The sequence below is a fragment of the Pelophylax lessonae genome (genome assembly GCF_965119305.1).
Source record: "Pelophylax lessonae genome assembly, chromosome: 2".
Lineage (NCBI taxonomy): Eukaryota > Metazoa > Chordata > Amphibia > Anura > Ranidae > Pelophylax > Pelophylax lessonae.
Window position 1 is genome coordinate 71,568,494 of NC_138769.1, and position 21,020 is coordinate 71,589,513.

Consider the following 21,020-nt stretch of genomic DNA (forward strand, 5'->3'; position numbering starts at 1 on the left):
ATCCACATCCAATTCGCACTAGTGTGAACCCAGCCTTAAAGTGCATCAGGGGAGCCACTTACTGAAGGCTACTTCAATAGAAATATATTAAGCATCCTACATAAAACTATTTCAAATACTATACAGTACAAGGAAATGTGAGGTTTGTGAGCAAATGAGTTTCAAAAAAAGTCTGTGTTAACTGAAAATGAACATTTGCAGTACAAAGTATTGTTACATACTATGGGTATTACCCAACAGAATGAGATAATGGGTCATACAACAGGCATGGGGTGTCATTCAAGTTTTACAGGGCTGCTTTTGATAGGGTAAGTAGTGTCTAGCTTTCTTAGCAGGAATTAGGAGATTTAGTTAAGGTTAATTGGGCATCCAAAGGCCCCCCTAAAATGAAGGAAAATCCCAGCTTTGCTGGTTCTGACAAGAATTGGGAGATTAGTCACTACTCCTCTTTGAGTTACAGCTGTAAAATTTTGGAATACCCCTCACTTACTGCTCAGGGGACAACATTCATCATGATTGGGTGAGGCAAAATCTCCTTAGGCCCTAGCAATATATTTTCCATTCCCTTTTATTCTGTTAAAAATACCCTTAGAGGTGTTTTATTATATGTGTTCAATAGGTGCAAAAAAATGTTGATTAGGTCAGGAATTTAGAACTCATGTGTCTTGATTACAGCTGTCAAAAAGTCCCATTAGCCTTCCCATTTCTGATCTTGGACTGCAAATTGATTAGTCCCTATCAGTGAGTTAGCAAAAGACAACTGGGCAGGGCTTACACCACTCAGCCTATAAAATGCTGTGAGTTTACAGCCCACAATGGGAAATTAGAAGCGGAGTGAACAATTATAAGATCAACAGAACACCAGGGTCTACAAAGGAATATACCATGGAGAAGCATGCCTGTATTGCAAAAATATGTCGACTGTTATTTGGTTCCTTGAACATGGTCAAATCCATTATTATTTTATACATTTGAAACATTCTGAAGAACAGCTTTTAATGCTGCATTTTTTTTATTTATGGCTTGGCTATTAAATTGCATTATAAAGGTTAAAAATGAGATGCAGTCACAAAGTCAAAGTTTTATTTCTTCAGCCTTGTAAATAAGGGTATGTGGCTTGTGTAGTCATTACTTCTGTTCATCAAATAAAAATGACATACGTGTATAAACATTTCAAAATGGGCAAGTTGTTTTTCTTTGTTTATAACAAGACTTTTATTACATTCAAGAAAAGAAAACTGTACAACCTTACGAATGTTAATTGGCAGTATTCTCTATAAAAGAAACAGTTTCTTTATGAATATGTTCTTAGAGGTACTTTCATGAGCTTTTTACGCCAAAACCAACACTATGAGAATTTCTTTGGTTTCAATGAAGTGCAAGCCAAATTAAAAATGTCCAAATTAAGGATATGTGAAAATTCACTGGAAGGTAAAATAACTGAGCGTTAAACTGAAGCCAAGCATAAAGCCAGTTGTAGCATGCATTTGCATTTCTGTGACCCCGAACAATGTGATCCGTGTCTCCGGTGGCTTATTGAGTATTCTGGGCCCAATAAAATTCTAGAAATAAAAATAAAGGATATAAAAATAGATGGAGCAAAATAGCATGTGAAAATATAATTCCATTAATGTTTTCTTTATGCCTTATGAATTGTGATTGATGAAAAATAATATTTTGCAAATTCAGTGTTTTTCTTTGCGGGATTTAACATTTTTGGACATCCCAGAATGCAAATGAAGTATGGTTCCAGTGCAGTCAAGACTTTTTTCATTTCCATTAGTATTTACATAAAACAACAACTGAAAACACAATTTTAAAGGTTCATATTAAGGATTAGGTTCACATTTGCAAGTCTAGAAATTATATTAGGATTTGCCAAGCAACCAAACATGTAATGACACCAAGTAATCAATGGGGTTAAGGCAAAGATTCTTATAAGAAAAATCACATCAAAGCTGTTCTAAATGTAGTCACTAAACACTCACAAAAGTGTTTACATGGTAATACAACTTTAAAAATTGTTTCCGATCTTTTTATTCTAAAACTTTTAATAAAATAATACCCGGTGATCCAATGAAGGTTTTTGTTCAGGCACTTCCTGTTATGGGATGGCAACTGCATCCCAATCATGTTCCTTTATTGTCACCTTGTCACATACCTCTTGACGAGACTACAGACAGTATTGATGATATACATTGTGCAGGCATGGTTCATTGTTGTCACCATCAGGAAGCAGGTCTAGAATAATGATGTGCAGCCTATACTGGAGTAAGTGTATATTCAGTAGATAGAAAAAAGCTGGAACAGGCCGATGGGAAGGTCAGCAGCACTAATATGCAAAAAAAAAAAAAAAAAGAAGAAGAAAAACTGTGAAAACAGTACTTTATGGAAAATATGGCGATTGTTTATGATAAGCAGTGCTTTAGCAAACTAAAAAAAAACATTGAATAGTTTTAAAAGCCAAACTCGAATGCCGATAAACCAAGCGAGCCTACACCACATCCCTGGTACATATACAGTTAAAAGAGAAATGGGTGTCACCAAAAGCTAAGGACTCTATATTAGCCCCAATGAGCCCATGCATATATTGGGAACACCCCAAAAGAGTGGGATTTTAAAGGTGAGGTTCACTTGGTGTATTTTAGATAAACAATGGTTTCAAACAATGGATAAGTAAAATACAAAAAGTTTATTATTACAATTTCATAATAAAATCAAATCACAAAAGTGATGTGCAATATCAATGCATAGGATGTAAAATAATACAACAAGAGAACCGTTTCTTGTAGTGATGGGGTCACATATGTACATTATTTATTTTAATGTATGTACTTGTCAAAATAATTTTAAATGTAATTCAGTTTTATTGTTTATTTTCCATTTAAATTGTGCATGTAAACTAATTTAATTATTTTGCCAAAAACTTTTTTAGGTGATTTATCTTCAGCATAAGAAGAATAAACTGAATATCTTTCCATTAGTGAACTGTGCAGGAACTTTCTGTCCCAACTTGTTATTTGTCTAATAAGAACAAACTATTTTGAATTTATAATTAACTTTGCTTGCCATTATTTTACCTCGAACATATTAAAAACAGACAACCTTATCATATAGTATATGGTTTGTTTAAACAGGGCTTGGCTTGCTAACTCAGGTCGTATGGATTGCAAAGTTCATGTTTACGGGACATTTTAAAAGTTATACAATTTAGAAAATAATCATATATATATATATATATATATATATATATATATATATGTATATATATATATATATATATATATATATATATATATATATATATATATATATAAATAAACAAAATATAGAACCACTAAGAGCCCATTCAGACAGGAGCGACACGACTTGCTGGGGCGACCTGTGAAGTCGCGGCGCGACTTGCACGGACTTCATATAATTGAAGTCAATGCCTACACCAATGCGAGCCTACACCACATCCCTGGTACATATACAGTTAAAAGAGAAATGGGTGTCACCAAAAGCTAAGGACTCTATATTAGCCCCAATGAGCCCATGCATATATTGGGAACACCCCAAAAGAGTGGGATTTTAAAGGGGAGGTTCACTTGGTGTATTTTAGATAAACATATATATATATGTATATATATATATATATATATATATATATATATATATATATATATAAATAAACAAAATATAGAACCACTAAGAGCCCATTCAGACAGGAGCGACACGACTTGCTGGGGCGACCTGTGAAGTCGCGGCGCGACTTGCACAGACTTCATATAATTGAAGTCAATGCAAGTCGCCTCCAGGTCGTCCCAAAGTAGTACAGGACCCTTTTTTTAAGTCGGACCCTTTTTTTTATGTCACTCCTATTAGAACGAGTCCTGTGCTAATCAATGGCAGACGACCGACCGCGACTTGTCAGGCGACTTGGTCGCCTGACAAGTCGCGCTAGTGTGAATGGACCCTAAACCCGTATACAATTTAAATACATTTTTAAGTGAGACTGTTTTAGGAGCTTCAACAATTTTGGTAATATTACCTTTGGAGTGCCCCAAAATATTGTTTTGGATAGACCAGCCCTTAAATTTTGCTATGGAACTCAAAATAATAATATAATGGAATATCCCCTCCCATGATCCGCTCAAAATATGAGTGATTAAACTTTAAACATGTCAGTCTCTCTTTTTTTTTTTTTTTATAATTGACAATTTTTATTAAAGTTTTGTATTCAAGCATACAAAAGAAAGCGAGAAAAAGAAAAAACAACACACAGAAAAAGTCTTGCAAGACTCCGACAGCGAACCGTTATATATATGTTATAGAAATAAGTTTGGGTATTAAGTAGAGCCAACAAAACTGCAACAAGGTTCAAATATCAGTAAATGTAAGTATACTAGATGAGAAATAAGCAATCTAGTTGCGATATAATAATGCAGAGGGTACCTGTGGAAGCATTTCTAAAAGCTTCAAACCCAAAAAGGTAAAATAGATATCCACTGGATTCACAAAAAAAAAAAAAAAAAAAGACATCAGAAGGAAAAAATAGGAATAATAGAAAGAGAGAACCTGCCAGTTTCAAGACAAAACTCCCCTAGCTGCCAGAACCAGGACACAAACAAAGGCGCACATACACACACAAATACGCATTGCATTTGCTTTCTTGTGGTACAGTGTACTTTAGTTCATTCCAAAATCAGCTGTAATGATTTATTTATCTTTCCTCTCTACTGTTCTCTTTTCAGTTGAAGAGGTAATTAATCCCAGCACCCAGAATTCCAAGCATTTCCTTCTTTCAGCAGCAAACTGACAGCACCATAGCAGGGCTGCCCATATTAAAGCTCTGAGGAACCAGATCAAATTAAGACAGGAGAGCATTTCATCTCACAATAAGAAAAAACACATGTTTTCAGTGAAATTGAATTTCTAAAGCTATATTTTCCCTATGTATGGGGAACAGAGGGGGGTGTATGCTATATACTGTGCCAGTCTTGCTACCCAGGAATGACTGGGTATAGATTGGAGCTGTGATATCTAAAGAGAACCTGTTATAATTAAACTTAATCAAGAATATTGAAAGTGCATCTGAACTCATATATTGAAGGTTTGCTATGTTATAGGAAATACTTTAGAACACTTTAGAATTGTTAATGGTTTCTAATTAGTTCCTTGATAATGTAACTTTGTATTGAATGGTAAGTGAAATATAGCAGTTCAATTCCTGTCTTATAGCTATTTATCTTCAGTGTAAGACCTCAGGCACTGCTGCTTCTGGCTACTATTACCAGTAGATTAGGAGTAAGATTTGGTAATATTACTGCTGTGCTGCTTACTGTTTTCCTTGATGGATGCCCTGACATGAAGAAGCAATGTCTTGCCTCCACAAATATGGACACCTCCACAAAGAGGCACAGCACAGGACAATGCATCTTAAGCCAGTAATTGGGAAAATATCAGCTTCACGGTGACAACAAACAATGCTGGTGACTAGCCCTTTGCCCTCTGCCTGCCTTTTTTGGACACAGATTTCAGTTTCTTCTTTTTACTTATCTTAAATATCACCTATGAAGATTTATCTTCAGTCCCTTTTTCAGATCTACTAAAGCTGCCTATAAATCTTAGAGATACAAAAATGCAAGTTCACCAAATGGTTTGTAACTATGCAGGAAGAAGGGGTGCAGCTAGTTGAACTTACTTGGAAAGGGTCATTGAGGGGACATTCAATTATCCTAAACCATGGAAAAGCTAGGAAGGCTATCCCTAAGATTTTGGAGTGTGTCTACTGTATCTGAATGTATAAGCAGGTTGCCCAGCTTTTCATCATGTGGCTGATACATGCAGTTGGGGCTCCACCTATAAACAGGGTTTTCTATGACTGACTGGTAGTACACGCCACCCAAAACCATGCAAACTTACTTACATATCTGCAACATTTGTACAGATGCTGATCACAGACCACCTAACTGCATCCTCCTGATCAAAGTCAATATCAACCTCATACACCCAGAGCACTGGTCATGCATGAACCTGCAATTTGTAAAAGTCCAAGTTAGGGTTCTGGGAATCTTATGTCACATAGGGCCTGGGTCCTCTGATGTGTGTTCCATGAGGGGGTCTGCTCTCACTGCCTGGAGGGTGACTCCTTTTCCCTAATAATTGAAACTAAGGTGACCAGCGCTATGGAATATACAGTGAGTGTAGGTACGGTGTAAGCTGCCAACAACCAAACCCAAAAGGGTTAAAGAGTAAAAATATGTGCTAGTGGGGTTGTGAACGGCGCTACCGTGTTAAAAATACACTTGGTGAATAAATAACGTAAAAATGTTGAAAGTGCTTGATATTAAATAAATAGATATAATTTATAAAGTGCACATGTGACTCATAGTTTTCAAAGATTATTTATAGTGAAGAAACACACATACCCGGTATCCATCCAGCAGAAAAACCTCACCAGGTTGTATACAGGGTGCGACACCTAGCGGTCACGCAGGTATCTGCAGCCCAAAGTCCTTTTGTTCACAATCATTTTCAACTGAATGTTTCATTTTTTCACATTTCTGCTCACTGCAGCACAGAACTTTTGAGAGTTTTTTTATTGTGCACAACCACTTTATGATTTGTTCTCTAGATTGGACACACATCACGCATGGTATGTCTAATGAAAAATAAAAAACCACTGCCCTATTTCAGTTTTGTGTCTTTTGTTTTGCACTAGCACTTATGCCTTTTCCCTAATCACCACCTGCTCTGACTGAGGTTTGCACCAGTATACACATTTTATCTTCTCCCCAGGTATTGGCTGAGCCCACTGTTCTGAAGCTCATATTTCTTGTCCCCACAGACGTAGGCAATGAAAAAGCATTAAGGTGGCTTTAAGTTTTACTTAAAAAAAAAAAAAAGAAATACAAACTATTTCACAAGTTGGTATTGCAATCCATTGTAAATTGCAGGAAAAGTTCCCAAACAGTGGCAGAAAGGTGCAAAATAAAAAATTGCCTTTAATAGCAAACAAGACCAATTAGAGAGGAGAATAGGAATCCCTAATGCTGGACATCCATGCATGTGGGGTGGTAATGGAAGAGACAATGTCAGCCCGGACTCCCGCCAGGCCACGCCACCAACATGTTTTTCTCTGCCCCCATGAGCTTAATCATGAGCTTAATCATGGGGAGGGCTATTCACTAGACAGGAGGGGGTGCTGTGGTTCTATCCACTAAGCAGAGTTTCCATAGTGTGCTCTCCAGGCCCCAGGCCTCATGGCTTCCCTCACCCATAAGGGAAATGATTTCTCCTAGTGCTGCATCCTGCAGCTCCTTTTGGCAGGCCAGCTGTCAAACTAGCTCCTCCTCCCAATGCATAAAGGGACAGGACTGCGCTAATGAAATAAAGGTGTGCCCATTTAGCCAGAAAAGCCTTAAAAGCATTTGTGATGTCAGGTACTGGTTGTGATGTCAGGTACTGGTGTTGGACAAGAAGAACTGGCTCACAATTGGTGTTCAGAGCTCTGTGCAGGCCAGTCAAGTCCATCTACATCAAATTTATCAAACCATGACTTTACTGATTTGGCTTAGTGTACAGAAGTATAGTCATGCAAGGTGTCAGTATTTCGAGAATATTTTTAAATACTCAGATTCATCCTTATCCAGAAAATAAGTATACTTTGGCTGTCCAATCACAGGATGGGTGAGTTCTGAACATGGCTATGTAACTCAGGGCCAAGTGGTAGTGTTTGTTGATAGCCCACCCCCTCCAGTAGGGTTTATTCACAATTCAAACTCACTTGACCCCTCCCTGCTGCAACAGTCCATCCTAAGTAACCATCTAAGTAATGTAAGCTTTGGTTTCGGGTGATGTAAATGCTTATTTGATCATCACTACTTTTGTCCACATGACAGCGTTCAGCACCGGAAGTGGGCCTACATGTTCCCCATACCTTAAATCAAGGGTTTAGATTGATTGGGGATGCAGTTACACAGATTGGCAGGTAAAACTTGCTGGGGGTTAGGCTATCAGAAAACACTGTTACTTTGTTTATAATGAAATAAGAAGACAAGCTGAACAAAATATCAGATCTTTTGGAAAGGAAAAACAGTTCCTGTGTATGTATTTTTATTTTTAACTGTATTTAGCTGTTTGCCCGGATTCCCACTGTAAATGAGCAATTTTTTTTTATTACCTTGAATATACAGTATCCTTAGTACATGTTATAGTTCTTTTTGGCTTGCTATCCTTTCATTTTACTCATACAGTCATACATAAATGTATTGATGTACTGTATATACTCAGTTATGCTCAATAGATTTTTACGAGAGTCTTACTTGGACCTGCGTGTTCACCTAGACTGCAAATTACACACTACATCTCTGACCTGATCCTACATTTTATAATTAATGTTTGCTTTCTTTTATTTTATGGAAGACTTCAGAAGTTCATGCATTAGTCTCCCTTTTTATGCCTTTCATGTCATCAACATTGATTTAGGGACCTTGCATAAAGGAATGAAATGACCCGTTGATCAGCTTACATTCATGTAAGCTCTGTGTACAGGGAAAATTGGCATCATCATGAGTGTCATTGACTTTTATCTCTAAGAAGTGAAATGAGACAGATGTTTGGATAATAAAGGCTAATATGTTCACAATAAGGGTAGACATGAGTGCTTCAGGCTGCAATGTGTTTTGAGACTGGCATGACTGAGAGAAAAGGAACCTAATTTGTAAAAATTATAAATGAAGGCAAAACTGGCAAAACTTTTTTTAGTTTTCGATAGAGTGGAAAAGGATTGAAACACCTGTCAGATTTTTTTTTTTTTTATTGCTATCTGTACCCACATTAGGCAATTTTATCTTATCAATTTGTCATGTATACCATTATTATAGAAAGTAAAAGAAAATTCCAAATTTTGGGTTGTCACCAGAACAGGAATAGAGCGGAAATCTTCTTCATAGGGACACTAGTTCCGGTGACCCTGATCCCTTACTTTGATTGGATTTCCTCTCACTTCCTGTTTTGGCTACAAGACAAGAAGTAAATGGAAATCTCAATAAATTGGACACAGATGGCAAAAATTTATTTTTTATATTTTGTATGTATAAAATATTGTATAAAATATGTAATTAACAATTACATAGCCAAATGTAAAACACTTAGTACAGGACACTATATTATTAGCGTGTTAAAGCCAGTTGCAATCACTACTTCCTGCTAACATGCCAGAGCATAATGCTGATACATTTAAATTAAAATAAAAGTCTATGGGAATACACACAATCATTACAGGGTTTCAGCAATCAGTCTCCAACATGGTGTCTGCCATAGTAAGCAGAACCAGCAATAATCCTATCACTCGGATGAAAGGAACTCCAGATCATATTGACATGTTTCCTTACACCAGATGTGTTATGTTTCCATCAGAAATCCTCATTAACAGCTCACCCTCAATTCCCAATACTGATCGATGATGGTTCTCCTGTGTGTAGAGCAGTTGTCACTGACCTCAGGATTAAGACCAATTGTTAAAGTCCTGTAGTCCTTGTTTGTTATCATAGACTTTGAGGCTAAGGATATTTTTTTAATAAACTTTGGCATGTTACCCTTTACTGCCAAGAGAGGGCTGATACAACATACCACAAGCCTAGAGAACTGCAGGTTTCAGACCTTGCCTGGTCCTCACATGCATGACAATCATGAATCCACATAGTTCTCTTTCTCACCATAGGTTTATTGAATAAGAGGTATTCACAGGAAAAAAAGACATAACCAATGGATGCATTTCGCATAAAGGTGCTTATGCATGCATGTAGCAATATGTCCCATTTCAATTGATGCAGTAGATCCAGAGCTAGCATGGTCAACACCAGACCCCCTTCCTGCCATTTCTGTTCGACCACATTGATCTGAATAAGATAAATAATTAACCACCTCCTGCCCACGCTATAGCTGAAAGATGGCTACTGCGCGGGGTCACATTTCTGGGAGGGCATCTATGGACGTCCTCCCATGATTGCGCTTCCCGCTCACCCCCTGAGGCATGCATTAGCACAGGTCTGTGATCCTTTGGACACAGTTAATCACAGATCAGGGTAAAGAGCCAATCAAAGTGGCTCTTTAACATGTGACCAGCTTTGTCCAATCCCAGCTATCGGCAGTCCTCGCAAACAGGCAAATCTACACAAGGAACATCTACAGTGATAATCAGGGCACTGATCATCAGTGTCCTGATCATCAGTGCAGCCCCAACAGTGCCCACAAGTGCTGCCAATCTGTGCCCATGAGTGCTGCCAATGTGTGCCAATTAGTACCCAGCAGTGCTGCCAATCAGCGCCCATCAGTGCTTCCTGTCAGTGGCCATCAGTGATACCTATCAGTGCTGCCAATCAGGGCCCATCAGTGCCATCTTTCAGGGCCATCCATCAGTGCCCATCAGTGCCACACATAAGTGCAGCCTCATCAGTGCCCATCAGTGCCGCCTCATCAGTGCCCATTAGTGCCACCTCAGTGGCCATCAGTGCAGCCTCTCAGTGCACATCAGTACAGTCTATCAGTGCCCATAAGTGCAGCCTATCAATGCCCATCAGTGTAGCCTCATCAGCACACATCAGTGAAGGAGAAAAATTAGCTTATTTAGAAAATTTTATAACAGAAACTAAGAAACCTTTTTTTTTTTTAATTGTCAGTCTTTTTTCATTTGTTTAGCAAAAAAAAAAAAAAAATGCAGTGGTGATTAACGGAAATCTGAAAATTGACCTGGGTAGAAAGGAGGAGAAAGTGCCCAGTGGGCGAGTAGTTAAAAAGCACTGTTTGGCAGTGCTAGTCTTGGGAACCAGGTGCTTGCTTGAGATTAGCCACATCAGACCATAAACAAAGGGAGGGGATGTGTCACCTAGAAGTGTGTCAAGGTAACTGCCTGGTAAACAGATGGTATGCCCACTCACAGCATAGGGGGGTGAACATTGATGGAGCTCTGTCTTATAAGCTGGTGCAGTGAAAAGGTATATGGTGAGGGGACATGTCAGGGCTCTGCTATGTTTTTAGTGTGGTCTGTGGTGTGCTGTGCACTGTTCATCAGTTTGTTATCTATTTAGATGCAGGACAAAAATAAGTAACATGTGAGCATAGAAAACATTTTAATTCTGCCCTTCACGAAGTGTGATGTGCAAAATCTATCACTCTGTTGTCTTCTTCTTTCTAAAAAATATTAAAACCAGAGATTATTTATTAACAAATCTTTATGTATGGCAGGCAGGGCCTGTGAGTAAGGGGAGTGGCAATTGAGCTATGCCCAACCTCAGCAATAGGAACGCACACAAATCGGGCGCCTGTCAGAAGAGGAGCTACCAGATATTAAGGCCCCTTTCACACTTGTGCGACCTGAAAGTCGTGCAACTTTAACGTGACTTCGACCCCACTTGAAGCAATGCTGTGTACTCTTGAGGTCTATGGACCTAAAGTCACATCAAAGTCAGACTAAAGTAGTACAGGGATGACTTGAGGTAGCATATATATGAATAGGAAATCATGGGGTATGAATTGTCATGCGACTTTGCAGCCCCAAGTTGCAGGACAAGTCACACAAGTGTGAAAGGGACTTAATAGAAAAAAGAGGGGAAATTCTTAAAAATGCATTAGCTTTTCTATGGAGAAGCAAAGCAAGGTGTTTTAACATGAATGTATAGATCAGCATTGTATTTTTCAGTGTTCATGAGACTTCTTCTTTGTAAAAAGCTTTGTGCTTTAAAATAACATTAAAGCTTTAGTTTTTTTTTTTTAAATTAAAATAATAAACGTTTAATACTTACCTGATCTTGGCACAAAGCAACCCCGATCCTCCTCTTCTGTGGTCCCCTGCCGAAGCTCCAGGCTCTTCCTCTTTGGTGATTGCCCCCATAAAAATTTGCTTTCTATGGGGGCACTTACGCAGGCTCACTACCTAGCCACCCTGTCTGCGTCCATTGACACAGGCTGAGCATATTGGTCCCAACCCCACCTCATCACAGCATTTTATTGACATCAGTGGGAGTCAATGCCTCCCGCTATTATCAATCTGCCAAGTGAGGGGGGAGACACTGGATCGGGTTTGGGCTCATGTAAATATAAGGGGGGCTGGGGGATTCTACCACACAGAAGTTTTGTTTTTAATTTAATGCAAAGAATTAATGCACTTTGAGAAATGTAGCAATTTTAATGTACCCCTAGTAGACCAAATAAGTGACCTGGACATTAAGGGGTCTATGTATAAATACTTTGATGAATGCATGTGACACATATTGGCACAGCTATATTGAAAGTTGCCATGCTATGTGCTATTTAAGTGTCAATGTGATCATAAGTGCCATCTAGTGTCAATAACATAGTTTTTGTTTTTAAATACTTTATTAAAGAAAAAAAGGAACTTTGGCCACTTACGACCAAAAGAAAAAGTTATATAACAGAATATGGCAATTTTTGGTGGAGCTTTGCCAATGTGTGTAACATTCGTTCAGCGAACGTTGTACATGTAGACCCCCAAATATTTCTGATATCTATTCTTCTGAAACCTTATTTTAAAGCTTGGACCGATGTAACTTTCATTTTTTTTTTATTTTTTACACCCTACCATTCAGATTTTATGACTTACTGTTAAATTTAGATATATGGCTACATAAATTATATTGTACTTTTCTGCTTTTTGTGACAAATGAGTTTAAAACCAAAGCTTTAGTACACTCTGAAGTAGCTTTTTGCTCGTGTATTGAAAAATATGTTTGAGTGTAGATCTGTTTGAATTTTTACTGTCCTCACTTGCAAAGCTGTGACAATCACAGATAAATATTTAGTGGCATTGAGACCTGCTGCTGCTGAGATGACTGTCAGCTCTTCTATTCCGGCTGCTGGGACACAAGTCAGTCTATGGAACAGCAATCATTTAATTTCCACTTCAATAGAGACGTAATTATTATGTCTATATTTATCGAGCACATTTTGCATCAGGCATCGCCAGCGAATATTACAGATGTCATCTCCATTCTTGCATACCTTTTGGAGGAAATGCTTCTTGGTGAGATTGTCACAGACACAGCGTAAGATAATACCTGTTTTGTAACCAACCATGGCTTTTCTGACTGTTCTGCTTGTGCTGATAATACAGCTGGAATCTCCGGCAGCTATAAGAACTAATATGGGGTCAAGGTGGAGAGGTGAAAAGAACCGTGAGTAACTCAAAACTTTTTTCCCATAAAAGTTTTAATCTATATTTTTTTTTAACCTGTATTGACTTACAGAACTGGCTTTGGTAATCGCAAGGTTTATTTTAGTTTTTTTTTTTAAATCTCTCATGCCATCAAGATGCTGTTACCAGATTTGAGTTGAGAATTTTTTAAAATATTGTTTTAATTCTAATATTTTCTTTAAAAAAATAAATAAAAACATGAATGGTTGTCTCTTTTTTAAGCCTCCATTTCTTACAATTCCATACAGTATTTGCCTGCAGACTCATGGTCAATATTGCAATATTGATATTTCAACTTGACCATTGCTGTTTGATTATTTTATTATTATTTTGCATACATTGGTATCAATTCAATATACAGTATAATCATAAGCAAGGCCAAGATAAGAATTCTGGTGTTGCCGAGGGCTGAGGGCAAGGCTCAGATTTTATGTTAATCTGAAAAAACTATAATTAATACATTCCATGTTCATAAATGTGTTAATATTATTTCATAAACATTTATTGTGCAAGTTTGTTTACTGTTATACATTTATATAAAGTATTTTATTGCTGAGATGAATTCACATATTTACTAAGTAAACTGTAATACTAGAAAATGGGTTTCTTGTTTTTGAACAAGGAGTTCAAAATGGTGGCAGAGTTTGATTTAGATTTGTAATTTCAAGGTCTAAGCCTAGCAGTTTTGGTTAAGTCCAAAAGAAATGGCCACACATTATCTGATCATACAATTAATAGGGTTTGAGTGAATTGGCCAAAAATGTAAAGGTCTTTGACATAAAATACAGTGTATTCATAACATAAAATGTGGGTGAGATTGAGTGGACCATCAGTTGCATGAGTTGGATTATAAGTAAATTGCAAATTGCTCCCCACTGGACACACTTTACAATCTCTTATTTTAAGCAAGTTTCTTACATCTTGATTGTAGCATAATATATATGTTGTAACATTTCATTGAACTCTACTAGATTATGCAATCACAATGTATCATATAAATGACAGTAACTAAGTCTCTTGCCTGTACATCCTGAGTTGCAGGGGAGAGAGGCACTGTCCATTAAAAGGTGGTATGAAGTGTGGTTTGTTGTAGAGAATTATGAGGCAGTGTATGTAATAGGGAAGTATGAGAAGCTTCATTTTATAAATGAAACATGAGCACTGTTAGTGATGGATAGACACAATGCACTGTGTGCAAAACATTGTGTGTGATAAAGATGTATGAGGCACTGCATGTAACAGAGAGGTATAAAGCACTGTGTATAATACAGATATATAAAGAACAGCATATAAAACAGAGGCATGAGACACTCCCTGGAATTCATAAAGAGTAGAGATCCCACCTGCCTGATCCTGCCAGGAACCCAACATTACACACAGCTAATCACAGGCAGTAAGACATTTCTCCCTCATCTGTGCAGGGAAATGTCTCACTGCCTGTGAATAGCCATGTGCATTGTTGGCTTTCTGGCGGGATCAGGCAGATGGGATCAAGAACACTCCCGAGCCCATTCCTAATAAAGAGTCATGGACACTCATTGCAAATCTACCCTCCATCAGTGCAATAAATGATGCAATTGCAATAGATTCAGTTAGCATATCTCCCAACTTTCTGAGATGGGAACGAGGGGACATCTATTAGAAACATATGTAAGCATAGGGCACACCCCTTGCAACTCCCCCCTAAAGGAGAATTGTACAAAAAAATGATTGGGTAAACCCACAAGTGCTTTTTTTACCACTACTACTCCTTTATATTGGCTTTTGGAAATTAAAAAATGCAGCAATTTAGAAAATGGATGAAAGTTTTAGTACTTTAAAACACTTGATAGATAAGTAGATCCAACTAAAATAAAGGACAAATGAGGAGAAAAGAGGGACAATGGGACTTTGTTACAAATGAGGGACAGTCCCTCAAAACCAGGGACAGTTGGGAGCTATGAGTTAGGTGTATATAAATCTTTGGCAGAATGTGTGGCTTCAGAAAGAACTTTGTCTATAATGCAATGCCTACACGTTCAATACAATTTACTCCAACATGGAAGAAGTTATTTTTACCTCCACATTTACAGATATGCTAATATTTGATAATGAATTTGTCACAGTCATAGCACCAGAATGTAAAAGGTTTGCACATAAGGACTACCTGAATTTGTTGCATGCATAGAAAATAGCAAAAAAAAACGTTGCACGGCTTTCATGAATTTGGTGCAGAACTTTCCATATTGCCAGAAAAGTGTCACAAATGCTTTATTAAATCCCCACCACTGTGAGCTTTCCAGCGTTGGAGAGCTGGCAGTGAGCTGTGTGATTTATTACAGTTCTATGTGGTGCTGTGCTGTGTCTGGCTGGAGTGAGGTCCACAGAAGACAGGTGTGAAGAGAAGTCATCCGAAGCATGGCTTCCAAGAATAAAAGAAGAGTGAAATGTTTGCACAGAGGGCTTAAGGGCCCAGAAGCACTTTTAGGTATATGGTGGTGTCTAGTTGTCCATGTGTACAGTATACTATTAGCTTACCAAGAACCTAACAGCTCTATACAGGTGCATCCATAGGGGATACCATAAGCTAATTTTGACCTTCTTTGAGAAAAGAGGTCATATATTTTTGGTGAGTGGGGTATGCTTCTGCTGGGAAAAGAGGAAGAGCACTACTTTCCTTGGCATCACCTTTTTTATCACGTTTGGATGTATTCATTTGCACTGAGCACTTTACTTGGACTCTTTTTTAAGGATTTTAAATGTTTGCACAATTGTTATTGTTTATTGGATATTAATTGCATATAAGAGTCGGTTCACACTGATCCGACACGACTTTGGGCGACTAATGCAGTCGCCCGTGCACCGCGACTTCGGCGCGGCTTGCAACGACTTCACATAATGGAAGTCAATGCAAGTCGCTCCAACTTTGCAAAAAAAAGGTGCAGGAACCTTTTTCTAAGTCGGATCGACTTGAGTCGCTCATATTAGAACGGTTTCCATTGCACAGCACGGTCCGCTACTTGTCAGGCGACCAAGTCGCCTGACAAGTCGGAACAGTGTGAACCGGCAGTAAGAGTGCGGCATAGTTTCTAATCTCTTTTCCCACTTTTTGATTAATTAAGCTGGAAGACATGCAGCTCTTTAATATTGCTTTTATATTTGTTTAATATTGGTTTCTGACCACGTGGCAAGTGCATATTTGATTTCTTACATATTTAGGTTAAATTCATTATTGTTTTGTGTAGGGGTGGATTAATAGTTGAAATATACTTTTTATTTATCAGAGGCTGTTGACAAGCAGGACTAATTCAGCTTTCTACTCAGCAGTATTTTTTTTTTTTTAATTTGACTGATCTTTTTGTAGACTTCCTTTTGATAGGACACATACACAACATCATCTCCATTTTAAAAATATTTTGTTTAGCTAGGAGATCCAATTCTTCTAGAGGGTTGTTTAACTGGATAAACTTCCATGAAAGCTTCTAAAGCCCCGTACACACGTACCGATCGTCGGCCGAACGATCGGCCATCTTTTGTCCAAGGCTGTCGTGTCTGTTGAAAACTGCAAAAGACTGCACACGAATTTTGTCGGCCAACAACAGCCGACTGCAGAAGTGATGTCATGTGATGGTTAACTTTCCTTGTCTTTTTTCTTTTCTGAGCATGCCCAGTCTTGCAAATCTTCTGTCTGTCGGCCGAAATCTGTACTGACTGGCAAACAATCGGCCGTTCTGGTGTTGGCCAACAAAAATTTTAATGCTTGCACACCCGATTCTGTTCTGCCGAAAATGCGCTGTCGGCTGTCGGAAGCATCATACTACCAAGCCTACAATCGGCCGATCGGTCGTCGGCCGAATATTTACGGCCGACAATCGGTACCTGTGTACGGGTCGTAAGGCACCCCTGATTTTAAAAGTAAAGTAATTTTATTTTGAGCTCTACCAAGTGCTGAACTTCTCACCCTATCATGGAGAATAAATGCAGTGACCCAAGACGAAAACATTTATTACGGGTCCTTTAATTTTTCTTTCTTTGTGTGACATAGCTCATGAGCATCCAGGAGTACGGCAAATACAAATTATCCTCAGTTATGGTCAGCATAAGGAAAGTTCACTTTTAAACTTTACACTGTGTCTAAACTCTAGAGAATATTAGTGTACTTTTCTTTTAAAAGTGGTTCTAAAGGCTAAAGTTTTCGTTTCTTTTCCAACTTAATGCATTCTCTGAATTAAGGTGGCCCCCCTTATGCTTACCTGAGTCTGATCTCAATCCAACGATGTGCACAAGAGCAGTGGCTCTCTTGGCTTTCTTCCTCCTGATAGGCTCATTAACTCCCGCTGCTGTAAATAACAGCCAGGGGGCTCTGTGTGTTTATGGACACACAGAGCAGACTTCAAAGCAACCCTGGATGAGTACCCTGATAGCAAGCAGTTTGCTATGGTGGGCTGGGGAGGAGCCAGGAGCACCAGCAGGGGACTCAAAAAGAGGAGGATCTGGCTTACTTTGTGCAAAACCATTGCACAGAGCAGGTAAATACAGCATGTTTCTTGTGAAAATATTCAGGGTTTACAATCACTTTAAAGTGGACCTAAACCCTCCAATCCTTTTCAGCCAAGGAAGCTGCCATCTTAGCCTCTGTTTGATCTGCAATGGCCATGATGCTACACATGTGATCAGTTATGACGCCAGCCATATGATGGTCTGTTAGTTTGGTTTAGAGCAGAAGCAAATGGGACAGTTAGCATTCCCGGCATGTCAGGAATGTGACTGTTTTTTGAAACCATGAAATTGATGAGTTTAATTATGCTTTAAGTTTTATAACATGTATACCTAACGGTCTTTAGACTTGACCACTCTCTTTAACATCTTCTGTAAGGAAGGACCAATTACAGCTTTAAAGAAAGTAAAGAGGTGCTCAGTTTAGAAAAGATCTTTTTAATGTTCATAGAGTAGACAAAGTAAAGTGTTCCATTATAACGAAAAGGTGTGGGAGACATAAAAAAACACGAGGCAATGAGACTTTTGTTTTTCTTAGCTTTTTTCATTTTCTGAAATTGCTTCTTTTACAGGAAACCAAGAGAGTAATAGCTTGTCAGAGAAAATCACAGGGCGTTCCGAAAACTTCCTCATCACTACATAGACAATACCAGAAATAAGAAATATTGTTTGCTCCAATTGTCTAGGAGCAATAGTATTAAGTTAAATGCACTCTTAGAAGCAATGTTCAGTGTTTGGGAAAATTGCCTGTAATCTTGTAAGGTTTGTACGTTGCAGTGATGGGTCAACCATCACATGTTACTATAATACCCTTGAAAAAATAAATGCTTGTAAAAAAAAAAAAAGGCTGTTATGATTACATTTTTTACCTGGAATTGCGATACCCACTAACCTCGCCAATGCAGCTAATGAGAGGATAATCTATCCATTCTCAGTTGTTGAATACACCAGCTCATACGCAGCAGATTTCATAAAATGATTTTGGATTCAGTAATGACTGTCATTATTGAAACCCTGTTCTTACTGTTGTGATGAGTGAATCCAAGAGAATTCACTGTGTTAATGATCTGGGGAATTATTTTAATATAAAATTTGTTGTGTTAAAAAGTCAACAAGCAAGTGATCTTTAGGATCTTTTGGTGTCCTTTACTTCCTTCCAGAGTCCATATCCCATGTCCTCCTCCATGAGTCTATAGTTGTAGCGCTTACCCAGATTTGTGTCCCAAGTTCTTATCACAGTATCACAGTCATAGTATCATAGTAAGTAAGGTTGAATAAAGACAATAGTCCATCCAGTTCAACCTGTGTGTCAATGTCGGTAATCATTTCCCATATGCCTGTATGTTTTTTCCACTAAGATGCATGTCTAAGAGCCTTTTGAAAATATCCATACTCCCCTATGACACGACCAATTGTGGAATTGTGGAAGATAATTCCACATCCTTATCGCTCTGACAGTGAAGGCCCACTATGTAGCCTAAGGTTAAAACTTTTTTCCTCCAGTCTCATTGTGTGGCCCCCTGTCCTCTTACACTACCTGAGACTGAAAAGTTTTCTTCCTATGCTGGGATCACCATTGAGATATTTGTATACCACTTTTATATCTCCTCTCCAGCATCTCTTCTCCAGGGAGAATAAATTCAGTGCCTGTAGTCGTTCCTTGTAATTGAGGTCCTCCAGCCTGCTTATTAATTTAGTTGCCCTTCTCTGGACTCTCCCAAGCTCCAGCACCTGAGGGCTGGTGACCAGAACTGGATGGAATACTCCAGATGTGGCTGAACCAGAGTTTTATAAAGTGGCAAGATTATCGTTTTATCTCTGGAGTCAATTACATTTTTTATGCAAGTTAATAGTCTGCTTGCTGCAGCTTGACATTGCCTACTATTTCTCAGTCTGTCTTCTACCAGAACCCCCAGACCTTTTTTGTTCCTTGATTCCTCCAGAGGTTCTCCCTCTAGTAGTAGTGAGTGAGTAGTGTGTAGTTTGGGTTTATATTTTTAGCACCAAGTGCATCACTTTACGTTTTTCAACATTGAACTTCATCTGCCATGTCATTTTCCACTCCATTGTTTTATTTAGGTCTTCCTGTTAAATTTCTAGATCCTGATGTAAAGTTATTTGCCTACTTATTTTTGTGTTGTCCGCAAAAACTGAGATTGCGCTATTTATACCAACCTCTATATCATTTATTAATAAATTAAATAGAATTGTTCCCAAGACAGAGCTTTGGGGTACCCCACTTACCACTCCAGACCAGTCTGAGTACACGTCATTTATCACTACCCTTTGGACATGCCCCTATAACGAGTTTTCTATCCTTAAAAAAACTTTATGGTCCATGCCTACAGACCTCAGTATGTAGATTAAGCATTTATGGGGAACTTTATCAAATGCTTTTGCAAAATCCAATACACCAAATCCACAGGCCTTTTCTTATTTAGATGGCAGCTCGCTTCCTCTTAGAATGTTAACAGATTGGTCTGGCAGGAATGACCCTTCGTAATCCCATGCTGATGCTGCTAATGATACTGTTTTCATCACCAAAACTATTGCCCTTATCACCCCCTCCAATAGTTTACATACTATTGATGTTAGGCTTACTGGCCGGTAGTTTCCAGGTATCAGAGGTGGGGGACTTGAGTCACATGACTTGACTTAAGTCAGACTTAAGTCACCAGTTTGAGGGCTTGAGACTTGCTTGACTAATATTAATAAAAGACTCGACTTGACTTTGACTTGGTATTCATGACTTGAGACTTGACTTTGACTTGAGACATATGACTTGAAATGACTCAAGATGTGTTAAAGCAAAATTAATGTGCCTGTTATGTTTCTGACACCACAGTCACTTAAAACACCTCAGTGTGTTCTGATTTTTAGGACACTGGCTGTCTAAAAATGAAATACTCAACGTGTTTTTAGTGACTGTGGTGTTGAAACATGACCGGATGAAGGATTTTGAGCTGTTTGGGCATTCAAAGTGTTTCTTTAATATGCCAAGAAAAAAAGCACTAAGCAGTTGGGTTAATGTTGAAAATAAAACAAAACCTTTCCTGACCACTAACTTTTAACTGATTTAAAGGTGAAAATTGGGGTAGATCAGTATTTTGACTTGATTTGTGACTTGACCAAAATAAATGACTTGACTTGACTTGCTTGACTTCTAGCAGGGACTCAACTTGACTTGCTTGCTTTTCGCCACAGTAACTTGGGACTTGCTTGTGACTTGCAAATGTGTGTGACTTACTCCCATGTCTGCTAGGTATACATCTCTGCCCTTTTTTGAATATTGGTACCACATGGGCTTTCCTCCATTCAGCTGGTACCATTCCTGTCAATATGCTGT

The 21,020-nt window shown here is 38.3% G+C and overlaps 1 protein-coding gene across 2 annotated transcripts in view; it reads left to right on the forward strand.

Annotated features, from left to right (window-relative positions):
• The window catches only part of ROBO1 (roundabout guidance receptor 1), a gene marked incomplete at its 5' end in the record, with an annotated part of 1,547,889 nt that overhangs the window by 531,731 nt on the left and 995,138 nt on the right, over positions 1-21,020 (forward strand). Inside the window, one exon of one of the 2 annotated variants that reach the window (XM_082246142.1) lies at positions 12,986-13,178. The exons of the other annotated variant lie outside the window; for it this stretch is intronic. Within the exon in view, the coding sequence (XP_082102268.1) occupies positions 13,079-13,178 (100 nt within the window). Of the gene's footprint in view, positions 1-12,985; positions 13,179-21,020 lie in introns of those variants that run through there. 2 annotated transcript variants of the gene reach the window in all.